This window comes from Spinacia oleracea, chromosome 3 (genome assembly GCF_020520425.1).
Source record: "Spinacia oleracea cultivar Varoflay chromosome 3, BTI_SOV_V1, whole genome shotgun sequence".
Classification (NCBI taxonomy): Eukaryota; Viridiplantae; Streptophyta; class Magnoliopsida; order Caryophyllales; family Amaranthaceae; genus Spinacia; species Spinacia oleracea.
The window spans coordinates 152,726,664-152,752,631 of record NC_079489.1 but is presented as its reverse complement, the minus strand read 5'-3'; the positions used below and the strand labels follow the sequence as shown (position 1 = coordinate 152,752,631).

At 35.7% G+C, this 25,968-nt stretch overlaps 1 protein-coding gene across 1 annotated transcript; it reads right to left on the bottom strand.

The window, feature by feature from the left end:
- Positions 1–14,309: 14,309 nt before the first annotated feature.
- On the bottom strand, positions 14,310–20,215 carry LOC110800531 (AP2-like ethylene-responsive transcription factor ANT). The gene is made up of 9 exons (XM_056840952.1): positions 19,488–20,215; positions 17,941–18,649; positions 17,626–17,708; positions 17,204–17,212; positions 17,006–17,094; positions 16,764–16,837; positions 16,607–16,657; positions 16,432–16,508; positions 14,310–15,233 (listed from the first exon to the last, which is right to left on the bottom strand). The coding sequence occupies exons 1-9, from the start codon at positions 20,008–20,010 to the stop codon at positions 14,596–14,598; spliced, it is 2,253 nt and encodes a 750-aa protein (XP_056696930.1). The 5' UTR covers positions 20,011–20,215; the 3' UTR covers positions 14,310–14,595.
- Between the last annotated feature and the right edge of the window lie 5,753 nt (positions 20,216–25,968).

Genomic DNA, 25,968 nt, shown 5'->3' with positions numbered 1-25,968 from the left:
AAGATCAGAAGAACGGAACAGTCGTTCCATCTTCAGGTATTTTCGTTATAGACTGTATACTTGCTAATTCAACTTCTTGGGTATTAGATACAGGTTGTGGCTCACACTTATGTTCCAATCCACAGGGACTAAGAAGAAGTAGAAAGTTAAGCAAGGGTGAAGTCGACCTACGAGTGGGAAATGGAGCACGGATTGCTGCATTAGCCGTAGGAACTTACTATTTGTCGTTGCCCTCCGGGCTAGTTTTGGAACTGGAAGAATGTTTCCATGTTCCAAGTCTTACTAAAAACATCATTTCAGTTTCTTGCTTAGATGCTAAGGGATTTTCCTTTATAATAAAAGACAATAGTTGTTCGTTTTATTTTAAAGAGATGTTTTATGGATCTGCTAGATTAGTCAATGGACTTTATTTATTAGATCACGATAAACAAGTATATAACATAAATACCAAAAGGCCAAAAAGGATGATTCAGATCTCACCTATCTGTGGCATTGTCGATTAGGCCATATAAACTTGAAACGCTTAGAAAGACTTCAAAGGGAAGGAATTCTAGAACCATTTGACTTAGAGGATTATGGTAAATGCGAATCATGTTTACTTGGCAAAATGACAAAGCAACCTTTCTCTAAAGTTGGAGAAAGAGCAAATGAACTATTGGGTTTAATCCATACAGATGTATGTGGACCAATGAGTACAAATGCTAGAGGTGGTTTCAGCTACTTTATCACTTTCACTGATGACTTCAGTAGGTATGGTTATGTCTACCTAATGAAGCATAAGTCTGAATCCTTTGACAAATTCAAGGAATTTCAGAGTGAAGTAGAGAATCAATTAGGCAAGAAGATTAAGGCACTGCGGTCTGATAGAGGCGGTGAATATCTGAGCTATGAATTTGATGACCATCTGAAAGAATGTGGAATTCTATCAGAGTTGACTCCTCCTGGAACACCACAATGGAACGGTGTGTCGGAACGGAGGAACAGAACCTTGCTAGACATGGTCAGGTCAATGATGGGTCAGGCCGAACTTCCATTAGAATTTTGGGGACATGCACTAAATACAGCTGCACTCACTATAAATAGAGCTCCGTCTAAAGCTGTCGAAAAGACTCCATACGAATTATGGTTTGGAAAGCCTCCAAATGTGTCTTTTCTTAAGATTTGGGGATGTGAAGTATACGTCAAACGATTAATTTCAGACAAACTTCATCCAAAATCTGACAAATGTATCCTTGTGGGCTATCCAAAGGAAACAAAGGGGTATTACTTCTACAATACATCTGAGAACAAAGTGTTTGTTGCTCGAGATGGTGTCTTTTTGGAGAAGGATCACATTTCCAAAATGACAAGTGGGAGAAAAGTAGACCTCGAAGAAATTCGAGTCGAACAACAAACTCTAGAGAATACTCAAGATGACATTCAGGATGAAACTCAGAGATCTTTAGAAGAATCTGGTGAGAATCATGGTCAATCTAGAAATGTTACCCCGCGTAGATCGCAAAGATATAGATCTCAACCGGAAAGGTACTTAGGTATTTTGACGAACGAGAGCTATGACGTTCTATTACTTGAAAGTGATGAACCTGCGACTTACAAGCAAGCTATGACGAGCCCTAGCTCCAAGCAGTGGCAAGAAGCCATGCAATCTGAATTAGACTCCATGTCTGAAAACCAAGTATGAGATTTGGTCGATTTGCCAGATGGCTACCAAGCCATTGGAAGCAAATGGGTTTTCAAACTGAAAAAGGACAAGGATGGGAAACTTGAAGTTTTCAAAGCTAGATTGGTCGCAAAAGGTTACAGGCAAGTCCACGGTGTGGATTACGATGAAACCTTTTCACCAGTTGCAATGCTAAAGTCTATTCGAATAATGTTAGCAATCGCTGCATATTACGATTACGAAATATGGCAGATGGATGTCAAAACTGCTTTCTTAAACGGCGTTTTAACAGAAACTGTGTTTATGACACAGCCTGAAGGTTTTGAGGATCCAAAGAATGCTAAAAAGGTATGCAAGCTAAAGAAGTCAATCTACGGATTGAAGCAGGCATCCAGGAGCTGGAATATACGTTTTGATGAAGCAGTCAGTGACTTTGGTTTCATCAAGAACGCGGACGAATCTTGTGTATACAAGAAGGTCAGTGGGAGCAAAATTGCTTTCCTAGTATTATATGTCGACGACATATTGCTTATCGGAAATGACATTCCTATGTTGAACTCTGTCAAGATTTGGCTTGGGAAATGTTTTTCGATGAAGGATCTAGGAGAAGCACAGTACATATTGGGCATCAAGATTTACAGAGATAGATCTAAAAAGATGATTGGACTTAGTCAAAGCACTTATATCAATAAGGTGCTTGATAGGTTCAAGATGGCGGACTCCAAGCGAGGCTACCTACCCATGTCTCATGGAATGACTCTAAGCAAGACTCAGTGCCCAAAAACACTTGATGAGCGTAGACGAATGAATGGGATTCCATATGCATCATTGATTGGTTCAATAATGTATGCTATGATATGTACACGCCCGGATGTTGCGTACGCACTCAGTGCTACGAGCAGATACCAGTCAGACCCAGGAGAGGCGCATTGGACTGCTGCCAAGAATATTCTGAAGTACCTGAAAAGGCACAAAGATGACTTCCTGGTCTTTGGTGGAGATGATGAATTATTTGTTAAAGGCTATACGGACGCAAGTTTCCAAACCGACAAAGATGATTTTAGATCACAGTCTGGGTTTGTCTTCTGCCTCAACGGAGGAGCAGTAAGCTGGAAAAGTGCTAAGCAAAGCACCATTGCGGATTCTACAACTGAAGCGGAGTACATTGCTGCACATGAAGCAGCAAAGGAAGCTATATGGCTAAGGAAGTTCATAGGCGAACTTGGTGTAGTCCCCTCCATTAAAGGACCAATAGCCCTGTATTGTGATAATAACGGAGCTATTGCACAGGCAAAAGAGCCTAGACACCACCAGAGAGTCAAGCATGTACTTCGTAGATTTCACCTTCTACGAGAGTTCGTTGAAAGAAAAGAAGTCGAGATAAGCAAAATTGGAACTGATGACAACATATCAGATCCATTAACTAAACCTCTGCCGCAGGCGAAGCACAACTCGCACACTGCAGCTATGGGAATCAAGCATATTGGAGAATGGCTTTGATGTCTCTGTTTAATGTTTTAAAGTTTTAGAGTTTAAAACTTTTGTAAAACATTATTGGTTAATCATTCACAATAAATGAAAAGAATTCATTTTTCCATTTAATTTGTGGTTTATTTAATGATGAGTCCCTTCAATTTGACGATATATTCAAGATAGACTGTCAGGACCAGTCCTGTGACTAAGAAATGTCTATCAAGTGAACTTGAATGTGAAAGGTTGAAAATGGTCCCTAATCGGAGTTTTCTATAAAATTGGACGCATAGAAAACGTTAGACGATTAGAATGCAAGATGACTAGTAGTTCTGTTTCTTGAACTATGTGGACATGGCAATGTCATAATCATTTGCATAGATACTTACTTTGGGAAGACTAGTATCGGACAAGACCTATGAAACTTTACTGTAAGAGATGAAAATTTGTCATAAGTAAATTTCATTAAATTATTAGACACTAAATCCTCAATACCTGAGTGATTTGAGATTACTTGTTTGAGAACTGGTTGCTTTGACGTTGACCAACCGTCGCACCGTAAAAGGAGGCTATAAAGGCGACGCTCAGGTAATCACCTATCAAACGAAGTCTAATCTCAAGATCGCAAGATTGGGATTGTCCTCCCATAAATCGGGATGAGATGCTTAAAAGTTGTACAAGGCCACTCGGAGAGCTAGAAACTGTGAAATGCATGGCCGTGCTCGGATGAATCATAGGCTATGATTATCTGTTTATTTGATCAGTTGAACTCTGAAACCGAGGAACACCTCTGGACATAATAAGGATGACAACTCTTACCTTATGTTCAAGAGCAAGCATCGAGCGACAAAGGAATTAGGAAATGCACACTTGTCCCTAAGGACAAGTGGGAGACTGAAGGAAATAATGCCCTTGGTCCAAGTATGCATTCTATGTTAAGTCTAATAAATGCGATTCAGTATTAATTAACAAGTTAATAATTCAGTGAGATCAAGTGAGCTGAATGCCTAGCTAGAGGCCGCTTCAGTTCAAGTGGAATTAATGATATTAATCCACAGCTTACTCTTGACTGAACCCGTAGGGTCACACAAATAGTACGTAAACGGATCAAGTATTTAATGGCATTAAATACTCCATCTATGAATATTCGGAACCGACGGATCTTGGTTTCAGTGGGAGCTAAGATCGTCACAGGCAAGAAATGAATACTCCGGAAACGATGATATTGCCGGAAACGGAAATATGGATCGTATCGGAAATATAAATATTATCCAAGTCGTAGATGTTGCCGGAAACGGAAACATGGTACGTATCGGAAAATATTATCGGAAATGGAAATATTGCCAGAATCGGAAATATTGCCGGAAACGGAAATATTGTCGGAATCGGAAAATAATTCCGGAAACGGAAATATTAAATATTTGTTCGAAACGGAAATTAATTCCGGAATCGGAAATATTAAATATTGTTCGTATCGGAAATGAATTCCGGAATCGGAAAATTTAATCGGAAGCGCATCGTACGAATAAGCATCGGACGAGGCCTGCCGGAAGAGGCCCAGCACGAAGCCAGGCCATCGCCCAGCAAGCCAAGCGCGCCGCACAAACAGCCACGCCAGGCCCAGCGCAAGGCCAGGCCCAGCAAGCTGCGCAGCACGCACAGCGCGCACAGCACGCGCAGCGCGCAGCGCGCGCGGGCGCTGCGTGGGCTGCTGCTCGCGCGCACGCATGGGGCCCATCGTGGCAGCCGTGCGTGTGTGTGCAAGTGTTTGTGTTCGTGCACGTTTCCTAAAACATGCAGAGTTCGGTTAATGATTAAATTCCTAATTCTATTTGATAAATTAATTAAAATTAGAGTTCTTGTAGGATTCTAGGTTTAATTAATTTGTATCTGAATAGGATTTCGATTCCCTTTCCATACCCCTATAAATATGAGGCTAGGGCTCACAATTTATAACAAGTTTCAAAGTATTCAAAAAGTGAGTTTTTTGAGAGAAAATTAAAACACACATCTTGCTCATAAAAGTGCCGAAATTTTCTAGTACCTTAAGGGCGATTCTAGTTGGTCAATCTTAAGGCGGATCCGGACGTACTGTGGACTATCTACGGAGGGACGACACTTGGAGTCCTAAAGACTTGTTCTTGTTCGGTTCGGGCGCAGCTAGGGAGGGCACGCAACAAAGAGTATGCATCTAAATTATGCTATATGATTATGTGTAAATAATATGTTGTCCTGGGTTAATGGTTGTTTCCGCATGATCTATGTAATGTCATATGTATCATAACCTCACACATTGTGGAGGACGAAGGCATTTTTTTTTATTTAGGTAGCCTTCAGATGACATTAGATACATTTGTTCCCTCTTTTTCTACCCATGTTGTGCTTGTGCCCTTTATTCGGTGACTAACCACATTACAAGCCCGTAAATTCCCCATTGGTTACTAGTCCCAAGCCTAGATTGGGGGAGCTAATAGTAGTGAGGTGAGGGAGTTGTAGTGTGGTACATTTTGAGCATATTGAGTATTGAAAAGGGAAGTTCTTCTTATCATGATTGTTGTTGAAAAAATGAGCTGAAAAATGAATGAGATGAGGAGAATAAAAAATGTGAAGGTTCCAAAAGAAAAAGAAAAAATGAGATTGAGCAAGAAAAAAAAAAAAAAATTCGTTATTCTCAAGATAATTCAAGCTTTTGTCACCCCGGTATTACAATTTCTTATCTTCATGAGTGATTGGTTATAATTGTGAAATCAAGGCAAGAAAGTATAGTGTGGTTGTTTGTTGTTTTTATTCATGTGTTGAGTGGGAGAGTTGTGGTCATCATTTGTGATTGATCATGGATTTTCTAGGATTTATGCTCCCCAAAGCCAAGGCTTTGAGCTCACATTTTACCCAAATTTACCGCACCCTTACCTAAGCCTATCATTACAAGCTTGAAAGACCTTCCGGCCTTTGTGCATAGAGTTGTATTAATGTGAAAGTAGTTGTTTATCAATGCAAGTTATGACATGACACATTCCGAGTCGACTACTAGGTTGAGTGCATGTTTTTCTAGACACACGAGTGTTGTGAGTTTGGGAGGGCATTGTACACATATATGTTGGGAGGGGAGCGAACGGGTACATTTTTTATCCGCCACATAAATGAGTGACGAGTGTGTGAGCACTAGTCTTGAATTCCATTGTACACTTGTGGTTCGCTTTGCGTGACGATTGTTAAGGTGGATTGGCGATTGAATGAATTTGATTGGTTGACACTGATGCATGCTTGTTGGATTTTGCCTCGAATTATGTCTTTCATTTTGAATTATGTTGGGGGTGAAGTTGGTTTTGTGTTCATCGATGATTTCCTTGCTTAGGGACAAGCAAGGATCTAGCTTGGGGAGGTTTGATATGCATGTTTTATATAGTATTTTTACCCCCATCCCTTAGTACTTTTATGTGTCAAACGTGCTCTTAGGAGCCGTTTCTAGTACTAATGTGTGTTATTGAGTGTGCCTTGAGTTTCAGGTTTAATTATGAGAAATTGGTCTTTTTAGACCCGTTTCATGTTGATCTAGGCCACTATATGAGCCCGAGGAAGTTCGGGACCTCCATCGTCGACTTTCGGGAGCCTTGGATGCTTATGGTTGATCCCCGAGAGTTAGACTCAGTGATATGGGCGAGCTACATTGAAGATTGCAAATCGCCCTGGAAGCCGAGGGAGAAATGCAACCATCGGGCGGAATTGAGGCAATTTGGATTCATCAAAGCGCGCCCGATCGGGCGCAGCTCGCCCGATCCGGATCGGGCGGTCATCCTGGAGCATATGTAGAGAGTTCACAAACCGCCCGATCGGGCGGATTTTGGCCCGATCGGGCCGACTATCGAGTGGATCTCCCGATCGGGCGAAGCGACGCCCGATCGGGCGACGCCAACCTCCTGCACTTATGCGCGAGTTTTCTTTCCGGTTTTTGGCTTGTATTTTGGGCAAACTATAAATACTAGCCCCTTATATTTTTAGAGACACCTTTTATTTTTTAGTTTTGAACCTTAGTTTATTTCCTGAGCTTATTATTCTCTCAAATTTGTTCCAATACTTAGTTTTATTTTCAATCAAAAATTCAAGCTTTCATCATTCATTGTTCTTCAATTAGGTATTGCTTCTTGTTCTAATTTAGTTTATTGCTTTAATCATGTTTTCTATTATATTAATTGCTTTGTTATTTATTATCATGAGTGAGTAGTTTAATTTCTAGGGTTTAGGGGATCCATGAATGCATGATTGGGATTATATGTGGACATGATATTTGATTGATTGATTAATTTCTATAGCTTATTATTATTGCTCGTCAATTCTGTTCGACCGGACTATTTTGATTTGAGTTTGATTAACCTTAGATTGTGCGCCGAGAGGTATAAATCTGATGTTTTTGGTCTGTGGCTATTAGATAGGAATTATTTCTAGTACGTAGCGAGAGCCCACTAGTTGTTCTATCCTAAGGAATTCATAAGATTCGAGAGATGCATGTTTTCCTAGTTATGATTGTTAGTTGATTGTTATTGTCCGCTGTCCAATCCCGGTCTGCATTTATGGTGAACCGCTGCCCTAGATTCCTTTAATATTGTTATTTTCCGATTTGATTACTTGTTTTAGTTTAATACACAAACCATTCCAACTCTCGTTACCAGTAGTCTAGATTAGTAATTTAATAGTAGAAAGAACGCATGTTTCCCTGTGGATACGATCCCTGCTTCCCTTGCTATATTTTTAGTTGGTGACGTTAGATTTATCTTTGATAGGAGTGAGATTTAGCCTGTCAATAACCCACCTCTAATACAACATTAAAATCAATTAGTAAAGGTAATGTGGATTCCACTTTGACTAGTCTTTGTTAGTGGTGTGTAGTTTACCTGGTGTAGGGATAGCAATATTAAATGAATATCAATTTACCCGATCCACCTGCAATTATTAAATGGATCGATATCTGAGATGCGGGAAACAGATTGGGTAGGATATGGATGGCCCTCGCTCCATCATATTATCATTCATCCACCCGTTTAACATATTTTTCAATCCGGTCCATTGCCCTGCCTAACATATTTATGTATGGGGCATGCAAAATTATGTAAGTTGAGTGGTTAAAGTAAACGAAAAAGGGATAAAAAAAAGATGCAAGGGTTGGAAAATGGATGTAACAAGATTCAAACACCATTCTTCAAAACCAACTCACTAGACAACACTTAATCATGGTCAAATTACCAACTTACTGCATTCAATTATTTAGTCTAAACTTATAACTAAATGCAGATTGTCGGGGTATGCAACTGCATACCCTTTGTACGTATTGTATTGGCCCCTGTCCGTACATATCAAATCGAAAGTTCTTAATGGTGTGTTTAGATATGAGCATTTCATTTGAAATTCTGGAATTGATAGAATTAGGTGTTTGGGAAACAAAGAATTTGGAATTCTGGAATTTGGCCAAATCCTCAATTATTCTAAAAAGGCCCATATTTGTGTAATTTCAAATGACTCATGAAACGTTGTCATTTCAAATTCTTTGCCCTCACCAATATAAGAAGTACTAATCTTACAATTAACTTACTTTGTCTCTCTCCTCCTCCCCTCAATTGCCGCCACTAGTAGATGCGCTCAACTTCTCTTCCTCCCTCCTCCATTGCCGCCGCCACCACGGTTCTTAATCCATAGCTGAAGTCTATTGTTGGAAATTAAATATAGCATCATAATTTTTTGTTCTTGAGCAATTATTCACCAGATCTCTCCAATTTGAGGAGAATTGGAAGAAAATTGAGATATGAGATGTCGAAAATTGAGATTGAAATTTGGATTATATTTACTTTCTCTCTCTTATTCGGTACTATGGAAGGTAATATCAAGAAGATGAATCTTCTTATCCGATATGTTCCCCTGTCGAATAAAGACCGACGCGAAATTCAACGACCACCATTAATTAGAGCTTGGAATAACAGCGTACACCATTAATTAGAGCTTGAAATGGAAGCGCCCACCATTAATTTAAGCTTGTAAGAGCAGTGTCCACCATCAATTTGACTTTTATGAAGAGTGGGTATGAAATGGTGCAAAGTGAAGGAGAGAACGAAAATGGTGAAAAATGAAGACGAAGAAGTGTGGGACTTCATATGACCAACCATTTTTTCAATACTAATTTTGGTTTTAATTTTCTAATTACTTTATTTTGTTGATAATATTGTGGAAATATTTAATTTTTAAAATCAAAGTTTCTAATTTCTTTCCAAACAATGTACAGAATTTCAAATGATGGATTTATAATTCTTGTTTTCCCAAACAAATAATTTGGAATTGAATATCAGTATTTGAAATGACAAATTTTGAAAGGAATCATTTGAAATCAAATCTCTCTATCCAAACACTACCTAAAAGTATAAGACAAGTGATTTTAAGAGCAATTACCATGGTTGCAACCTGCTAATCTTAAACGTACGGACTTGCTTGCAACTTGCAAATATTTCAAACTACTTACTTTTAAAAATGTGATAAACTTTTCAGATACTCTTTAGGGTAAATGGTTTGTTACCACTTAAAAAATCTGATAAATTATTTTTCACCACCTAAAAAAATAAAAATTGTCTTTTACCACCTAAAAATAAAATAATTTTTTTTTACCACCTCTTAACCAGAAAGATGGAAGGAAACGTTATGCGGACTAATTTCAACAACTATATTTTTTTATTTCGTTCTCTACTCCCAAGATTTTCATGTATATAGACTACCATTTTCTATTATTTCCCATTAATTCACATAACGTTTTCATCCATTTTGTAGTTAAGAGGTGGTAAAAGACAAATTTTATTTAACTTTTAGGTGGTAAAAAACAATTTTTAATTTTTTAGGTGGTAAAAAACAATTTATCAATTTATTTAGGTGGTAAAAACAATTTAACCTACTCTTTAAGGGTAAAAAAATGACTACCATTATTTTCAAACAAAGGACATAGACAAAAATATTTCTCTTTGTGTCTCCTAGGATGTTGATTTGGAGATAGAAATTGAAGCACACACTTGTATTATTCATTTATGGAAAATTTGCCAAATACAACCTCATAAAGTTCTCTATTTGTCAATTACAACCTTAAATTTTTATTTTTGCCAATTACAACCTTAAACTTATACATCCATTTTAAATTACAACCCGAAGTTAATGTTATTAAAAAAAATAATTACATAATTTCTATAAAAAAATTAAATAGATAAATAATAATTAAAACAAAAAACATAAAATAATTGAAAAAATATTTTTTTTATATAGCTATTATGTACTTCGTATGTTTTTTTAATAACGTTATGACATCATCTTCCGATGATTTTTGCCGGAAAATGGTTTCGGGTTGTAATTTAAAATAGATGTACAAGTTTAAGGTTGTAATTGACAAAATTAGAAATTTGAGGTTGTAATTGGCAAATAGTGAACTTTATTAGGTTGTATTTGGCAAATTTGCCTTCATTTATTAATCAACCTTTTTGAATAAATGATTGAGAATTATTCAGTAATCCATTCGGATGGATGATCAACTTTGTTTGGCCCACGAATATAAATTCGAACATATTTGGGCCTCCATTTATACAAACTAAAACTGGATCATACCCAATTATCTGTCTCATAGTAACAGCTGTAGTATGTACTATGTAGATTGGAGGAGGGTCATAATGGGCCGCACGATAACACATCAGTTAGCCATGTTGCCTCATGTAGGCTGCAAAGCAGTTGGGCCCAACAGTGTAACAGCTACCCAGAGCACTTTAACCTTATTGGCTTATTGCAAGACAATAAATTAGACATGACCAAAAGGCGGGTCGTGTCAGGGCCATAAAAGCTGGCTATAATGTCGGATCGGGCCAAGGTTCGGGCCAATTTTTTGCTCCCAAAATTCACTATTTTGGGGCGAAAATAGCGGGCTTTTATGTCATTTTCGGACCGGGTTAAATTTATAACTAGAATTATTGTTTTACGTTGTCCAAAACCTACATTTAAAAAATGAAACAAGGGCAGGGTCGGAACCGAACTTTGCGCCGGAATATTCTGCTCATATTCGTGTAATTTCCGGGCCGGGCCAGCAGGCCGCCAAGGTTGATCAGCTCTACAATAAACATATGATCTTTTCCTTTCTTTGTCTGTTGTGTTTTAGTCATAGGAGATGGAGAGCTTATTGGGTTGGAATACATGAAGAGCGTTCGTCACTATAAGTTTGCTCTGATAGGGTGGCGAAATTAGCTTCAAAAGGCATTGACCTCCATATTACAGTGCCACATCATTCCTAAGAGATCTGCAATCAAGTTACATCTTCTCCTTGTTATATGTAATTACTTTCGGTATCAACCGTTATTTTTCCCTAACACTAAGTTTTATAGAAGTACTAGTACTTTATACGGAGTAGTTTATGCTACTCCACTTCGTAAATGCTATTGACCTTTTCACTAATACAGTAATACTACTACTAAAGTACAATAAATAGATGCATTTGTTATCCTAATTAAAAGTGCCAACTTCTTGATCTACAAATCGAGGTGTATCAAGCTGATGGCTCTATATGGGGCCATTTAACCAAATTGGTATTAAAAAAAAAAAAAGTGTCTCAAGCGACAATTTAGTAAATTTAAATTATAACGACGACGAATAAGTCACAAAATCAGACGGAATTTAGAAAACCAGTTTTGTGACCTATTCGTCGCCGTTGTGAATCTGACCGATTTTGTGACCAAATTGTCGCCTGAGACACTTTCTTTACCAATTTGTTGTTTAACGTCCAATTATTTTTACCAATTTGGTCCAATGGCCCTTTATATGGGTTATTGACTTATTGGGTTGCATTGAATTCAACATCTCAAACACCTTCACACAAAAAAGAAAAAGCATCTTAAATATCAAACCTACAACATGCATAAGGACCATAAGTCCATAACAGTAAACAATGTCAAGTTATGGAATTTTATTTTGACACAATTATTCATTGGTTTATTTTTGGTACACCACTACACCTATTTGGTGTGTTTAAATTACCTTTTGATGTGTTAAAATTATTTTTCTGAATAAAGTGTATTCAAGATTTAGAAGTTGATTACAAGTTTAAATTGTCAATAAGAAAGATACTCCTTGTGCCTTGGGTCGATTTTCACTGAATAAAGGTCCAAGTACAATCCACCATTGATAATTAACATGCCAATTCGAAAACGTAGTCGATCAACTTTTTCAAACAATATATGTGATTGTCTCACAAGGATTAAAAAAAATGAGGGATTCATTGCTTCATTGTCATATGGTTTTTCCCTTTATTTTCATATGGTTTTTGATAGAGTATAAAACTAATCTTAAGCTGGTGGTTAAAGCCCCAAGATTAGTTTTATACTCTATCACGCCCCCTCACATGAAAGCCCTTTGGGCTTGAAGTGTGATGCAGCATAAGCCTCCTCATACCTAGCGCGAAATATTCCACTTTGAAAGGAAGGGTGGATGAGATTCGTACCCGTGATCTTTACGTCACGTGGCTTCGAACCATGTCAAATGACCAACTCAACCAAAAATTTAAGCTGATGGTTGAACCCCGAGATTAATTTTATACTCTATCAGTTTTAAGGTGAACCCTTCTTGAACGTGTGAATTTGGTTGATGTTTTTCAACTTTTTTTCCTCAAAGCCTTCTACAATTTCATTCACTAGCAAAGTGAAATCATGATAGCCGATTGTGGCACCAACCCGACCCTATTAATCCAACTAATTCGGATCCAAACCGGTTAATCCTTAATTGTTAATAGTCTTACATAATGATGGTCGTGATCGAGCCGAGTCATGCTTCATGTTGAGCCCATGTGGCTTGGGCTAGAACGGTACACCAAGACAATTGTTATGTGTCAAGTCGGGCTAAAATTTTCAAAATAGAATCTCAGACACGGAGCACTTCCTCATGTTAAGTCGAGCCATGCCTAATCCTGATTTTCTTTCAATTAAATGTGCTTTGACTTGTTGTGCCATGTTGTGTTGTGTCACGTCTTATCATAATTTTTCGAAAAACAATGTCACCCACCCCACGGCAAACGATTTCATGTTCATGTCATACTATGTTTTTTAACTGTTTGTGCCGTTCCGTACTTTTTTCATGTTATGCCACGCTGTGCTTCAAACCAGCCCGGCCTAGTGCTATCTTTATTCTTTAAGAAATGTTGTCGTTTTCTATTTACAAAGGAAGGTTAGAAGGGAAAAGGGGTTTGGATATGAAAAATGAGTGAAAATGGTTACTATTCCTTGTTCCCAAGATTACTAAGATGAAAGTAAAAAACAAGACAGGCATTCAGACAGTGGTAGATAATACACAGGACATCTAATCAGAAAAATGGTCATCTGGGAATCTTATTTTTGAATCATAGGGAATGACATGTCTGTTACCTTTGAAGAAAGCAAACTTCTTAAAAGATAAAGAGATTATAGTGTAATCATTATGTCCATGGAAGGAGGGGAAGAAAAAAAAAAAAGTAAGAACTCCAATTTTTATTTTTATTAATTTTTTTTAGGAAATAAATTTGCTATTTAGTCAAAAAGTTATCACAAAAAATTTAAAAAACATGGTCAAAAAAAGCATTTTTTGTAAATAATTTGGTCATGTACTAACTTAGGTAAATTGTAGTATGTCATGATGAATTTATGTAACCATTGTCTAAATATCATGTCATGGAATTTCAATGATTTATCTGTAAAGGCTAAAACAAGCTAAGCTATCTTGATCAAAAGATCTTGATAAGATTTACTAGCACCTTACAAAATAATCCCACTTAATAAAACTTTAAAAATATTAAATCAACCCGCCTTCCGCCTCCGATTTAATTACTAATTAATAATACTAATACACCTTATACCCATTTCTAATGATATGCTAAAACAAAACTCACCTTGGATTTAATTACTAATTAATTATACTAATACACTTTATACCCAAATCAAATGATATGCTAAACAAAAACTCAAAGATATCATTACCTAACTCCACGGTACGAGTACGTAAAATGCAAATTGTTTGTACCTATCTGCACGGTTGAGGATTAGTGAATTAGGTAACACTGGCCGACAAATTACGATATCTTTTTCTCAATGTAAATCAGCCCAAGCAGCAAAAAGTGGCATTTGAGGGAGTAAAACTTGATAAGATTTAAATCTACAATAAACCCACTTAATAAAACTTTAAATAATATTAAATCAACCCACCTTACGCCTTCCGCCTCCGATTTAATTACTAAATTAATAATACTAATACACCTTATACCCAAATCTAATGATATGCTAAACAAAACCCACCCACCGATTTAATTACTAATTAATATACTATTACACCTTATACCCAAATCTAATGATATGCCAAACAAAAACACAAATACATCATTACCTAATTGGGATTAGGGAATTAGGTAACACTGCATGTGACAAACTACCATATCTTTCTCCTCAATGTAAATCAGCCCAAGCAGCAAAAAGTGGCATTTGAGGGAGTGATGAAATAGAAGGAGCCCTAATAAGTTCAACAGGTTGATTAATCCAAGTCCCAATACTTGATGCAGGATTATTAGCAGTAAACAGTTTTGTTGCTGATGAAGGTGGCATTGTAAAAGCCAAGGGCAAACTTCTGCTGTTGCTGCTAATATTAGTGTTGTTGTTGTTGTTGTTCTTTTCAGGGCTATCCTCCCTTGAACTACTCAAGCTAGTAACCAATGATGACTCGTTCGAGAAATTAGCACCACCACCACCACCACTACCACCACCACCACCGCCGCATATCTGATCACTCTGTTGTTGCTGATGCTGAGATGAGTTGTACATGACAACTTTCCAGTCGGGTTTTTCTAGTTCCTCCTCCTCGGCATTGTTGTTTTCCGGTGGTGGTGGTGGTTGTTGTTGTGGTGGTTGTGGTGGTGGTAGAGGGAGTGGCTCCTTGGTACGCCTAGCTAGCTCCCTAGCTAAAAGGGTGCTACTAGCCATAATACGGTCTACGTCGTACCGTACGATGTCGAAATTTGTGACTGCATTAGTCCCTCTGAATTTTATAGCAGCAATGTCGTACGCCTCGGCCGCTTCCTCCTGAGTGCCTACGATAATTTTAATAAATAATAAATAATAAATAATAAATAATAAATAGATACAGAGTTCATAATCAAGTCAAGTTGATGCACTAAATAAACAAAAGAGTGACTTTCAAAAAAGAAAGAAGGAAAGAAAGAAAAAGGGTCAAGTTAAATTCTTGTATGATGATTTTTATTTTTGTTGCTTTTAAAAGAAAATAAAGTGAAAGGAATGTTGAGAAAAAGGCTAAGAGTTTAAAGATATTCTCTAATGAATAGGCAGCCTTATTCAAAAGAAGAACAAAGCTAGTACTAAGTAGATTAAGCATTATTGAGAATATGAGATCATTTCACTACCAATGTCCAAAAAGATGATCGATATACTTATTGCTGGATTTAAAGGATGGCTTTTTCTAGATCATAAAGCATCCCCTTTATCATTATTATTATTATTATTGTTATTGGAGTATTTATTATAATTATTATTATGATTACTTGTTCATCAAAGATTCTACATGATAAAAACACATGAAATTGAATAGTGGCGGATCCAAAATAATATAAAGTTTATTAATGGGGGCACAATATTTTCTTTAGTTAAGTGGGTGCAGATGGTCAAAATCGTACATAAAAAACTACTCGAAATTTTCTGATTTAAAGGATGGTTTTTTCTAGATCATAAAGAATCCCCTTTATCATTATTATTATTATTATTATTATTTATTATGATTACTTGTTCATCAAATATTCTACGTGATACAAAAAAAAAAACACGAGAAATTAAGTAGTGGCGGATCCAGAATAATATATTTGTGGGTGCAAATTGTTTTCCTCTATTTTATAGTGGGTGCAGATGGCCAAAATCGTACATAAAAAACTACTCGAAAATTTCTGATTAAAGGATGGCTTTTTCTAGATCATAAAGAATCCCCTCTATCATCATAATTATTATTACTCCGTATTATTACAATAATTATTACTCCGTATTATTATGATTACTTGTTCATCAAACATTCTACGTGATAAAAACAAGTGAAGTTAAACAGTGACAGATTCAGAATAATACATTAGTGGGTTCAAAATATTTTTCTTTATTTTAAAGGGTGCAGATGGCCAAACTTGTACATAAAAAATTACGGAGTAGAAATTTTCTGATTTTGTTTGTAAAAATTGACAAAACTCTACATTTAAGCATGATTTTCATGACTAGAGAATCGAAACTCACTGAATGTGCCAAGATAGAGGTCTTTGTTACCAGCAACTCGACCGATTCGAGCTTGCCACCTTCCATGTTGATGATGCCTGTAAACCAACAACCAAAGAATTATGATCCATCATTCACACTAAATATGGTTGCATTAAACTAAGAATAATAATGTTGATTAATAATATATTTTCACCTAGTAACCCCTCTATATATTGATGCACCTCTTGAAAAACCACTGCTTTTCCTGCAGTAACCACAATTTAACAATGACATTATAATTAATAATAACAGATTAACAATAATACAAGAAATCAAACGAGAAATTGTTAAAAATAATTTAAGTAGTGTACCTTCTAAGATGAGCAACAAATTCCTGCCTAGTCATGTTCTTCATGTCTTCAAGTTGTTGTTGGTAATCCTCCAACTGTTGTAAGAAATGTCACAACCAAACATATATTTCAGAAACAGGATTTTGTTTTATGTTGCTCACACTAATACAATTTTATTTTAGGTTATTTTATTTTATTTTATTTTATTTTATTTTATTTTAACACGTTTCCTTTTTTAAAAAAAAATCAAAAAAAATCATTACCGGAAAATTGATATGAGTAGAGGGTCCCCAATATTTGAGTGCAGCCATATCATATGCCCTTGCTGCCTTCTCTTCTGTATCATATCCTCCTATAAATATCCATTTTTTTATATTAGGATTTTTCTCTCTTTTAAGGATCAAGACAAAATAGAACAAAATTATAAAAATAAAAATTCCAACTTTTTGTAAATGACTTACCTAGATAAACTGCATTTAATTAATCCAAGCCACCAACAAAAAATAAAGAAAAAAAATTAGTTAGAACTTTAGAAGTGTAACAAACTTCAAATAACACCATACTACCTTTATCCGGATTTAATTGTCACGTACTTAACGTGTTCATATATATTTTAAATAGAACATTAATGACAATCATAATTAATTCCGGACAAAGGGAGCACTCCGTATAATAAAAATAAGACAAGTGTCGGGCCGGGTCGAGCCATACTACCTCAATCCGGATTTAATTGTCACGCATTGTACTTAACGTGTTCATATATACTTTAAATAGAACATTAACGACAATCATAATTAATTCCGGACAAAGGGAGTACTCCGTATAATAAAAATATGACAATGTCGGTTTGGGTTGGCTCGGGCCGGGCCGGGTCAGGACTAACCTTGCCTTCCTTTTCTGCTTTGACCTTCTTTCTTACAACTGTTATCCCACAAGTGAGCTTCATATCTTCCTGTCCACCTATGCCTGTTCATCAAATTATACACTCATTTAACTTCAAAATAAACAAACTACATTATAGCCGGTGGTTAAGACTGAAAGTTTATGTACGACAGATTTCAGGTTCATTGTGTACGACATATTTCAGGTTCGAATTTTCTCCCCGGTATTTCTCATTTAAATTGTCGTTACGTCTCATTCGCACCAAAAAAAAATTAAACCAAAATAAATCAATAAGAGAGAGAAAAGAAGAACATACTTAGTAACACCTCTATATTGAGAAGTTCGTTGTCCAAAAGTATCCAAAGATTTCCTGTGCACAATCTGTTTGTTGTTATGCTCAATTATCTCCCCACCTCTCTTCCTGCTACTCTCCATCACCACCATAGACGACGGCGACTGGGTTGTTCCCACGGCGGAAGCAATCTGATTCTGGTGGGACCCAGTCACACAGCTGGACTGGGACCCAGGACTCATTGACAAGCTCAAAGATTGCAAATCAGCATAACCAATTGCACTCATGGGCCCACCAGTAGTAGTACTAGTACTATTACTATTACTACTACTACTACTACTCACTACTGTCACCACACCTGATTGATTATGATCTCCACCGTTGATTTGATCATGATCATGATCCTGATCAGAACTCCCAATGTAACCCCTCTGTACCCAATTCCTTAACCCTGCTGATATTTCTGTCTCAATTCCCATACTGCAAACTGGGAGTTGATCTCCTACTACTTGGTGTTCCTTACCTTGTAGTGCACCTGCAGAATTTTCGTATAATTGAGGGTAAAATGGGTATTGTTGTTGCACATGCACAACTTCCTGTTGTTGTTGTTGTTGTTGTTGTTGATTATGATGATTATAGTGATGATGAGTTCCAAAGAAATCCTCTAACTTGGGTGTTGCACTTGTTGTTGTTGTTGTAGATGAACAATTCCCACCTATTGCTTGCACCATTCCTTTTCACATTATTTAAAGTCAACAAAAACATTATTAGCACATCATTTTCTCACTACACAACAATAACCCGGAATTTGTACGGGTTTTAGTTGCTCGATTCAAATTACACTATCAACTTGACTATTAAAATAAAGTTAAGAAAAAGTATTATAAGCACATAATTTTCTCCCTAGACAACAATACACGGAATTTGTACGGATTTTAGTTACTCAGTTCAAATTACACTATCAACGTAATTGGTAAAATAAAGTTAAACAAAATAAAATTATAAGCACATTATTTTCTCCCTATACAACAATACCCCGGACTTTGTAAGGGTGTTAGTCCCCAGTTCAAATTACACTATCAAAGTGACTATTAATATAAAGTTAAAAAATGAATTATAAGCACATCATTTTCTCCCTTAGAAAACAATACTCGGAATTAAGTTTAAAAAAGAATTATAAGCACATCATTTTCTCCCTAGACAACAATACTCGGAATTTGTTTGGGTTTTAGTTGTCCATTTCAAATTACACTATCAAGCGTTACTATTAAAAAAAGTAAAAAAATTATAAGCACATCATTTTCTTCCCTGGACAACAATACTTGGAATTTGTTTGGGTTTTAGTTGTCCATTTCAAATTACACTATCATCAAATTACACTATATCAAACGTGACTATTAAAAAAGTTAATAAAAATAATTATAACCACATCATTTTTTTTACCTACACAACAAAATATATACGGATTTTAAAAGTCTAGTTCAAAATACATTACCAACGTGACTATTAATTTAATTTGAGTATTTTTTTAAAAAAAGAAAATAAAAAAAGAAAAGGGAGAGAGAGTAGACCTTGAGGAAGACAGAGAGAGCCATCAGATTTGAGAGGCATGAGAGAGAAAGGATGAGAGTAGAAGAAATTATGATGATGATGATGATTATGATTAGTCCCATTATTATTATGCACTTGATGATGATCAGTTGTTGTAGTTGATGATCCTCCATAGTAATCATTATTAGTAGCATAAATGTTGTTGTTTTCGAGAAAATTTTCATGAGAAGAGAATGAACTGTTTAAGCTAGCAACATGTTGCTGTTGTTGTTGCTGTTGTTGTTGTTGTTGTTGTTGTTGTTGTTGTTGTTGTTGTTGTTGTTGTTGTTGTTGTTGTTGTTGATGATGATGACTCATTGTGTTGTTGGTTTGTTGAGGTGAAAGTGAGAAACCTAATAACCAACCATTGTTGTTGTTGTTGTTGTTGTTGTTGTTGGAGTTGTTGCAGTTTCGATTTCCATCATGATTGTTGATTGACTTCATAATAGAAGTCGGGTTAGAAGTGAAAATGTTGCTCTCAAGGTAAGAAATAGGCTCAATCATTGACCAAAATGTATAAACTGAAAAAAACCAATGGATAATACTTTTAGAGAGAGAAAGAGAGAATATGTGAGCAAAAAGAATGAGCTAAAAACTAAGTTGTGTTGGTGAAGAAGAAAGGGGGGTGAGGCAATGAAATATGAAACCAAACAAGGCTTATGATTATTTAGGGATCTGTGTTTGAGAAAGACATTTCTTCTTTCATTTTCTCTCTCCTCTTTTCTCTTAACCTTTGGCTTTATCCCTTCTTTTTTTCTTTGTTTTTTTTACTTAGCTCAACCCCGCGCCCTCTTATTTCATGCCTTATTATTTAATCATAATATTTAATTATTTATTTTATACAAGTACTTCGAATCAGATCAGTTCAGATCAGATCATATTTGATCAGATTAGTCTAAATCAGATAAGATTAAAATAGATAAAACATATCAGACAGAGAACAGAAAATGAGTCTTGTTACATGCACTAGGAAACATATAGAAAGTATAATGAACGTTCATACTTTCTTAACAAGACATATCATATCAGATGAGAATAAAAACTGGGTGTAACATGCATCAGGGAACATAAAGATTAGTCTGTATAATGAACATTCAATACTTTCTTAACATCACCGATTATATCAGATGAGAACATAAACTGGTTGTAACATGCACTAGGGAACATAAAGAGCATAATGAACATTCAATACTTTCTTAACATAACAGAACATATCATTCGATGAGAACAAAAATGAGTGTAACATGCACTAGATAACTAAAAGAGTATATGAATATTCAAAACTTTCTTAACATAACAGGGTAGATTGGATGAGGACATAAACTAAGTGTAACATGCATTAAGGAACATAAAGAGTATAATGAACACTCAATATATATTTTCTTAACAAAATAGATAATACGAAATATAAGATGACTCTCATTAATTTAGAATAATTTTCATTCATGCTCTGAACATAAAGAGTATAAATGTATAATGAACGTTCAATATATACTTTGTTAGCAAATCATATCAAATCAAATGAGAACAAAAATTGAGTTTAACATGCATTAGGAAAAATAAAGAAGATCATTTTTTTTTTCACTGATACCATATGAAGTTACATTTCACTTTTTAATTGCGTTTATGGAGTACGTAGTTGTTAATTACTCCCTCCGTTCCGGAATACTCGACCCGGTTTGACCGGCACAGAGTTTAAGGGACTTGAATTGACTTATTTAATTTAATAGGTAGTAGTTGATAGTGGGGTATTATTTTAATGTAGTTAGTGGGAAATGTGTAAAGGGTGGGGTTGGGGAGAGTAGGGGTTGAATTTTTAATTATTTTTTGTATGGAGTAGGGAGTAGGTGGGTTAATAGGGGTGGAGTGAGAAATAATATAATATTGTTAGAATATTTCCATTTTTAGAAACAGGTCAAGTATTAATGGACGGCTCGATAAGGAAAACAGGTCAAGTATTCCGGGACGGAGGGAGTAACAATCTTTTGTTTGTAATAATCACTTATTTATTTATTTACTTACTCCTTATTTATCTGTAAATACCATTTATTTGTAAAGTGCTATAAATAGTAAAGGGTAAGCGGTACTTCTCTGCACTAGCTATGGCGTTTAACATAAACATAGTAATTAACAATAAATATAATAAATAGGATCACTAGATATGATTAATTGATTATGAAAATGACATGTAGGGTGTTAGATCTCCTTTTTGTTCCTTTTTACTGTTGAGTTTGTCATCAATTTTGACCATAAAGGATTTAAGGACGCTATACATTTATTTATACCAAAAAAACGAGTACATAGTTCCATACTCTACTTCCTTAGCCCATTCAGCATGCATGCATTTTCTGGGATTATTTTTGATTTTTTTTTTTAATTTGGTAACGTATTTGTGTTGCATTACGTTTTACAAACCATGTTTGTCTATTTTTGGAAAGTTTGTCAATTGCAAATTTTGCTAATGGACCTTTGGGTTTAACTACGTACCCCTGTGTTGAATGACTTTTGCGTTTTGATTGACCTACTCGTACTTTCTTATCTACTCTTTTTTTTATATACTATGGACTGGTGTTCATAAAAAATCGTAAACCGAAAAAACCGACCTAAATGGGCGGTAAACCGAACCGAAAAAATATATAAACGGTTACGGTAACCGAACCGGTAAAATTAACGGTTATACCGGTCGGTTAAGGTTACGATTTTTGACAAAACAGTTAACCGAATAAACCGAAATTTATTTTTTTCAAAAAAATTATTCAATTTAATTTAGTTAGAGGTGACAAAATCACAAAATTATAGGTGAAGTATTTTAGTAAAAAATGTTTGTTTGTGCACAACTATCCCAATTAGTGTACTTACTTCTTAGGGTAATAGCCCATTAGTCCTTTCTTGAAACAATAAGAATGTTACTCCACTTCTTAATTTTGTTTGAACTTGTGTAATTTTAGACGTTGTTTAGACTTATTTTCGTTTGACTTGATCTTCTATTTCAAATTGTTAATTTTTGTACAAAAATAATACGATAATTAAATGTGATCTAAAATATAAAAAAAATTAAAAAAATTAATAGTGGTTTATGGTTAACCGGTAAACGTACCGAAATCGCGGTTAACCGGTTAAACGGTACGGTTATGGTTCATGAAAATGCCAAACCGAAATTTTCGGTTACCGAACCGAGTCAAATTTCGGGACGGTTAACCACCCATGAACACTCCTTACTATGGAGTATAATAGCCCTGATTCGGGTTTCCAAAAAAAAAAACATTGATCGTAATGTTACTAATAATGTATGGATCGGAGTATGAAAGGAGATTGAAACACTATTGTAGCTACATTGTCCGAAAATCGAAATGAAAATTCCATAATTAATACGGATCGGATAAAAAAACATACGAAGTATATACAAATTTTAAACTTTTTTTTATAAAGAAAGATACACCAAAAGTTATGTAATCTTCTCTCAAAAAGTTAGTCTTGATGTGATGACGTATATCGGCTATATAGTTTGTTGCGCGATTGACTTCTCAATAAATGTGGTGGAAATTGAAGAAGTTTTAAGATGATCTAAAAGTCGCTTGACAGTTCGTTAGCACTTGAATTCTTCCACGGGCAATGAGCTTGACCCTATAAAATATTAATAATAAATCAATAAGTAGTCAATCACCTTTAATGAAAAGATGAATAAAATTATTTTCAATTGCTAATAGAAAGTCACTACGAAGTGTCACAACTTCAGCGAGAAGAGAAGACGAAGTTCCAAAATAGTAAGTTCTGCCAATAACATTATTACCTAGGTGATCCTTAGCAACAATCTCGCCATCTCGGTTGTTCTAGAGTTGCTACAAATTGGCCTATATGTTCAACATATCCACCAACCACGCGCCACCCCATCACAAATACTTGTTCGCTGGCTACTTCTCCCGACAAACGCTTTCAAATTAAATTTCGACGGCTCCAGCAAATCATATTCAGCAGCAACATGAATTATCATCATAAACAGCCAGGGTCTTTGCATTTCCGCCTATACCTATTATTTAGGAGACACTCAAGCTTTTAAGGCTGAAGTCTTTGCTCTTCATAAAGGTATCCAAGAGGCCCTAAAACTAAATATAAAGCGTCTTCTCATTAAAGGAGATAATATGATGGTCTCAACTCAATCAAAGCAACATGGTCAACTCAATATAAGCTCCATCATATAATCAACGACACCAAGATCACTCTGAATAGTTTCGAAAGTTGGGAAGTTAAGCACATCTACCGAGAAGAAAACAAAGCAGCTAACTAAATTGCGAATATTGGTCGATCATCTAATGTACTCCGTATATAGATCCATGTAATAGCCCTAATTTATCGTTTATTATACAAAACGATTACTTAAGAATTCTCCGTGTACGGAGAGCTTACTAAATTATTTTTTCTTCCCTTTAAAACAAATTAAAAAATGTTCAACTACGGAGTGATGAGTAGGCTTATGTAATTTTCAACGATTGCATGTGAAATTGACTTGGTTGTAAAATTAAAAGCTTGAAGATGAAGATTGATAGGCATGTGTATGGATATGTAGAGGACTGGATTTTGATTTGTGATAGGTAAAAAATTTACAATTTCCAAGTAATTTTTTGCTGACGGTTGGCTATGGTATCCAGCTTTTGTGCAGATAATTTCTTAGATTTAACTTTAGACTTATTCAACTGTACCTACCATTTAGTTCTACTTTTTTAAACCAACATAAGTTGGTGGAGTTGGTGGGGAACTCACATTGTGACTTGGAGGTCACAAGTTCGAGCCCCATCAATTGCGAAATGTTTGGGAGTCGCTCAAGCGATGACCTGCGGAGCTGGGCTGGTTCACCTGTGCTAGGTGCTGGTTCAGTTAGGGTCCCTTCTTCTTACCTATTAAAAAAAAAAAAAAAAAAAATTTAGTTCTACTTTTAGATCCGATGACCCGGTTTCTAGCTACCTGACCCAATACCAAATTTGGCTCGAAGCAACAATTAGATACGAAGTATTTAGAACTTAATCCGAAAATGATAAAAAAAAAAAATTGCCTCGAAATTTACTTGACCGAAACCTACGTCAAACCGAACCAAGTAACGGAACCGAATTGACCCATATTATCCGGCCTCAAAATACTAGCTACTCGAAAGTAAATAGCTACATAGTACACCATAGACCAATTGCATATTGGTTCAGTGGTTATTGAGACTGGACTTGGCATGGCGGATCGCGTGTTCGATCCCCTGCAACAATAATTGAGAGGGGACTGAAAACTATCCACCCAAAACTCGGCTTAGATTTGAGTTAACTCTAAATATGAATCGGGTGATAAGACCCCAAAAATAAACATAGTACGGAGTACACCATATGGAGTATATTTTGTCATTGTTATTACTCCGTATGTTATTATTGAATACTTCCAAAGTATACCGTGTAATTTATAAACGCGGATCTGATCTAATACAATAAACCGATATGAACCAAAAAATCTGATCCGGTATGATGTACGGAATATAACTAGCTACAGAATATATAGCAATAATGTATTTGTTAATCACTAAATTAAACAAAATACTCCATACTACGTACTTCCTCCGTTCTACAATAGATGCATAATTTCTCATTTGCGCAGTATTTATCAATCAACTTTGACAACCTTTCTTTCACTGTTGTGTAAGAAAAAAACATAGTCAAGTGAGAACTTGTTAAATTCGTATTAATGCAAGGATACCAAATATCAACTTTTTATAATTTTTACTTATACGCATTTAGAGATATTAATGTTCAACTAAACGCGTTGGCATACGTGCAATGAGAAATGATGCATCTATTGTGGAACGGAGGAAGTATTATATTTGTTTCCATTATTATTACGGAGGACTATGTTATTACATTAAATAACCAAAATAAGTCGGTGGGGAACTCACCTTATGACTTGGAGGTTACAGGGTCGAGCTCCATCAGCTGCAAAATGCTTGAGGGTGGCTCAAGCGAAAACCTGCGTAGCTGGACTGGTTAACTTGTGCTAGATGCTGGTTCAGTAGGGTCTCCTTCTTCTTATCTATTTAAGAAATCTTATTATTAAATATAGTATTGAGTACTTTTTCCGTGTCTTTTGGTTTGCCTCATAAAGAGACAGAAGAAGTACTCTGACAGAATACAAGAAGAGGAAATGTGTTTTGTGTATTTTCCTGTGTGTATGCCGGAGAAGAGAACCAGTTATATACAACCTAATGTTCTAGGTGCCGAAAGGCTATTAGGGAAACCTAATATAAACTAGGAAACTAGAATAATCAATATACACAAGATATTTAGTTTCCCTAAATATATGATTCTCCAATACTCCCCCTCAAGTGGGAGCGTGAGGGTCACGAACACCCAACTTGGACAGTAAAAAAGAAAATTATGTCACTCCTAAAGCCTTTGTGAAGATGTCTGCAAGTTGAAGCGAAGTGAGGACATGAGA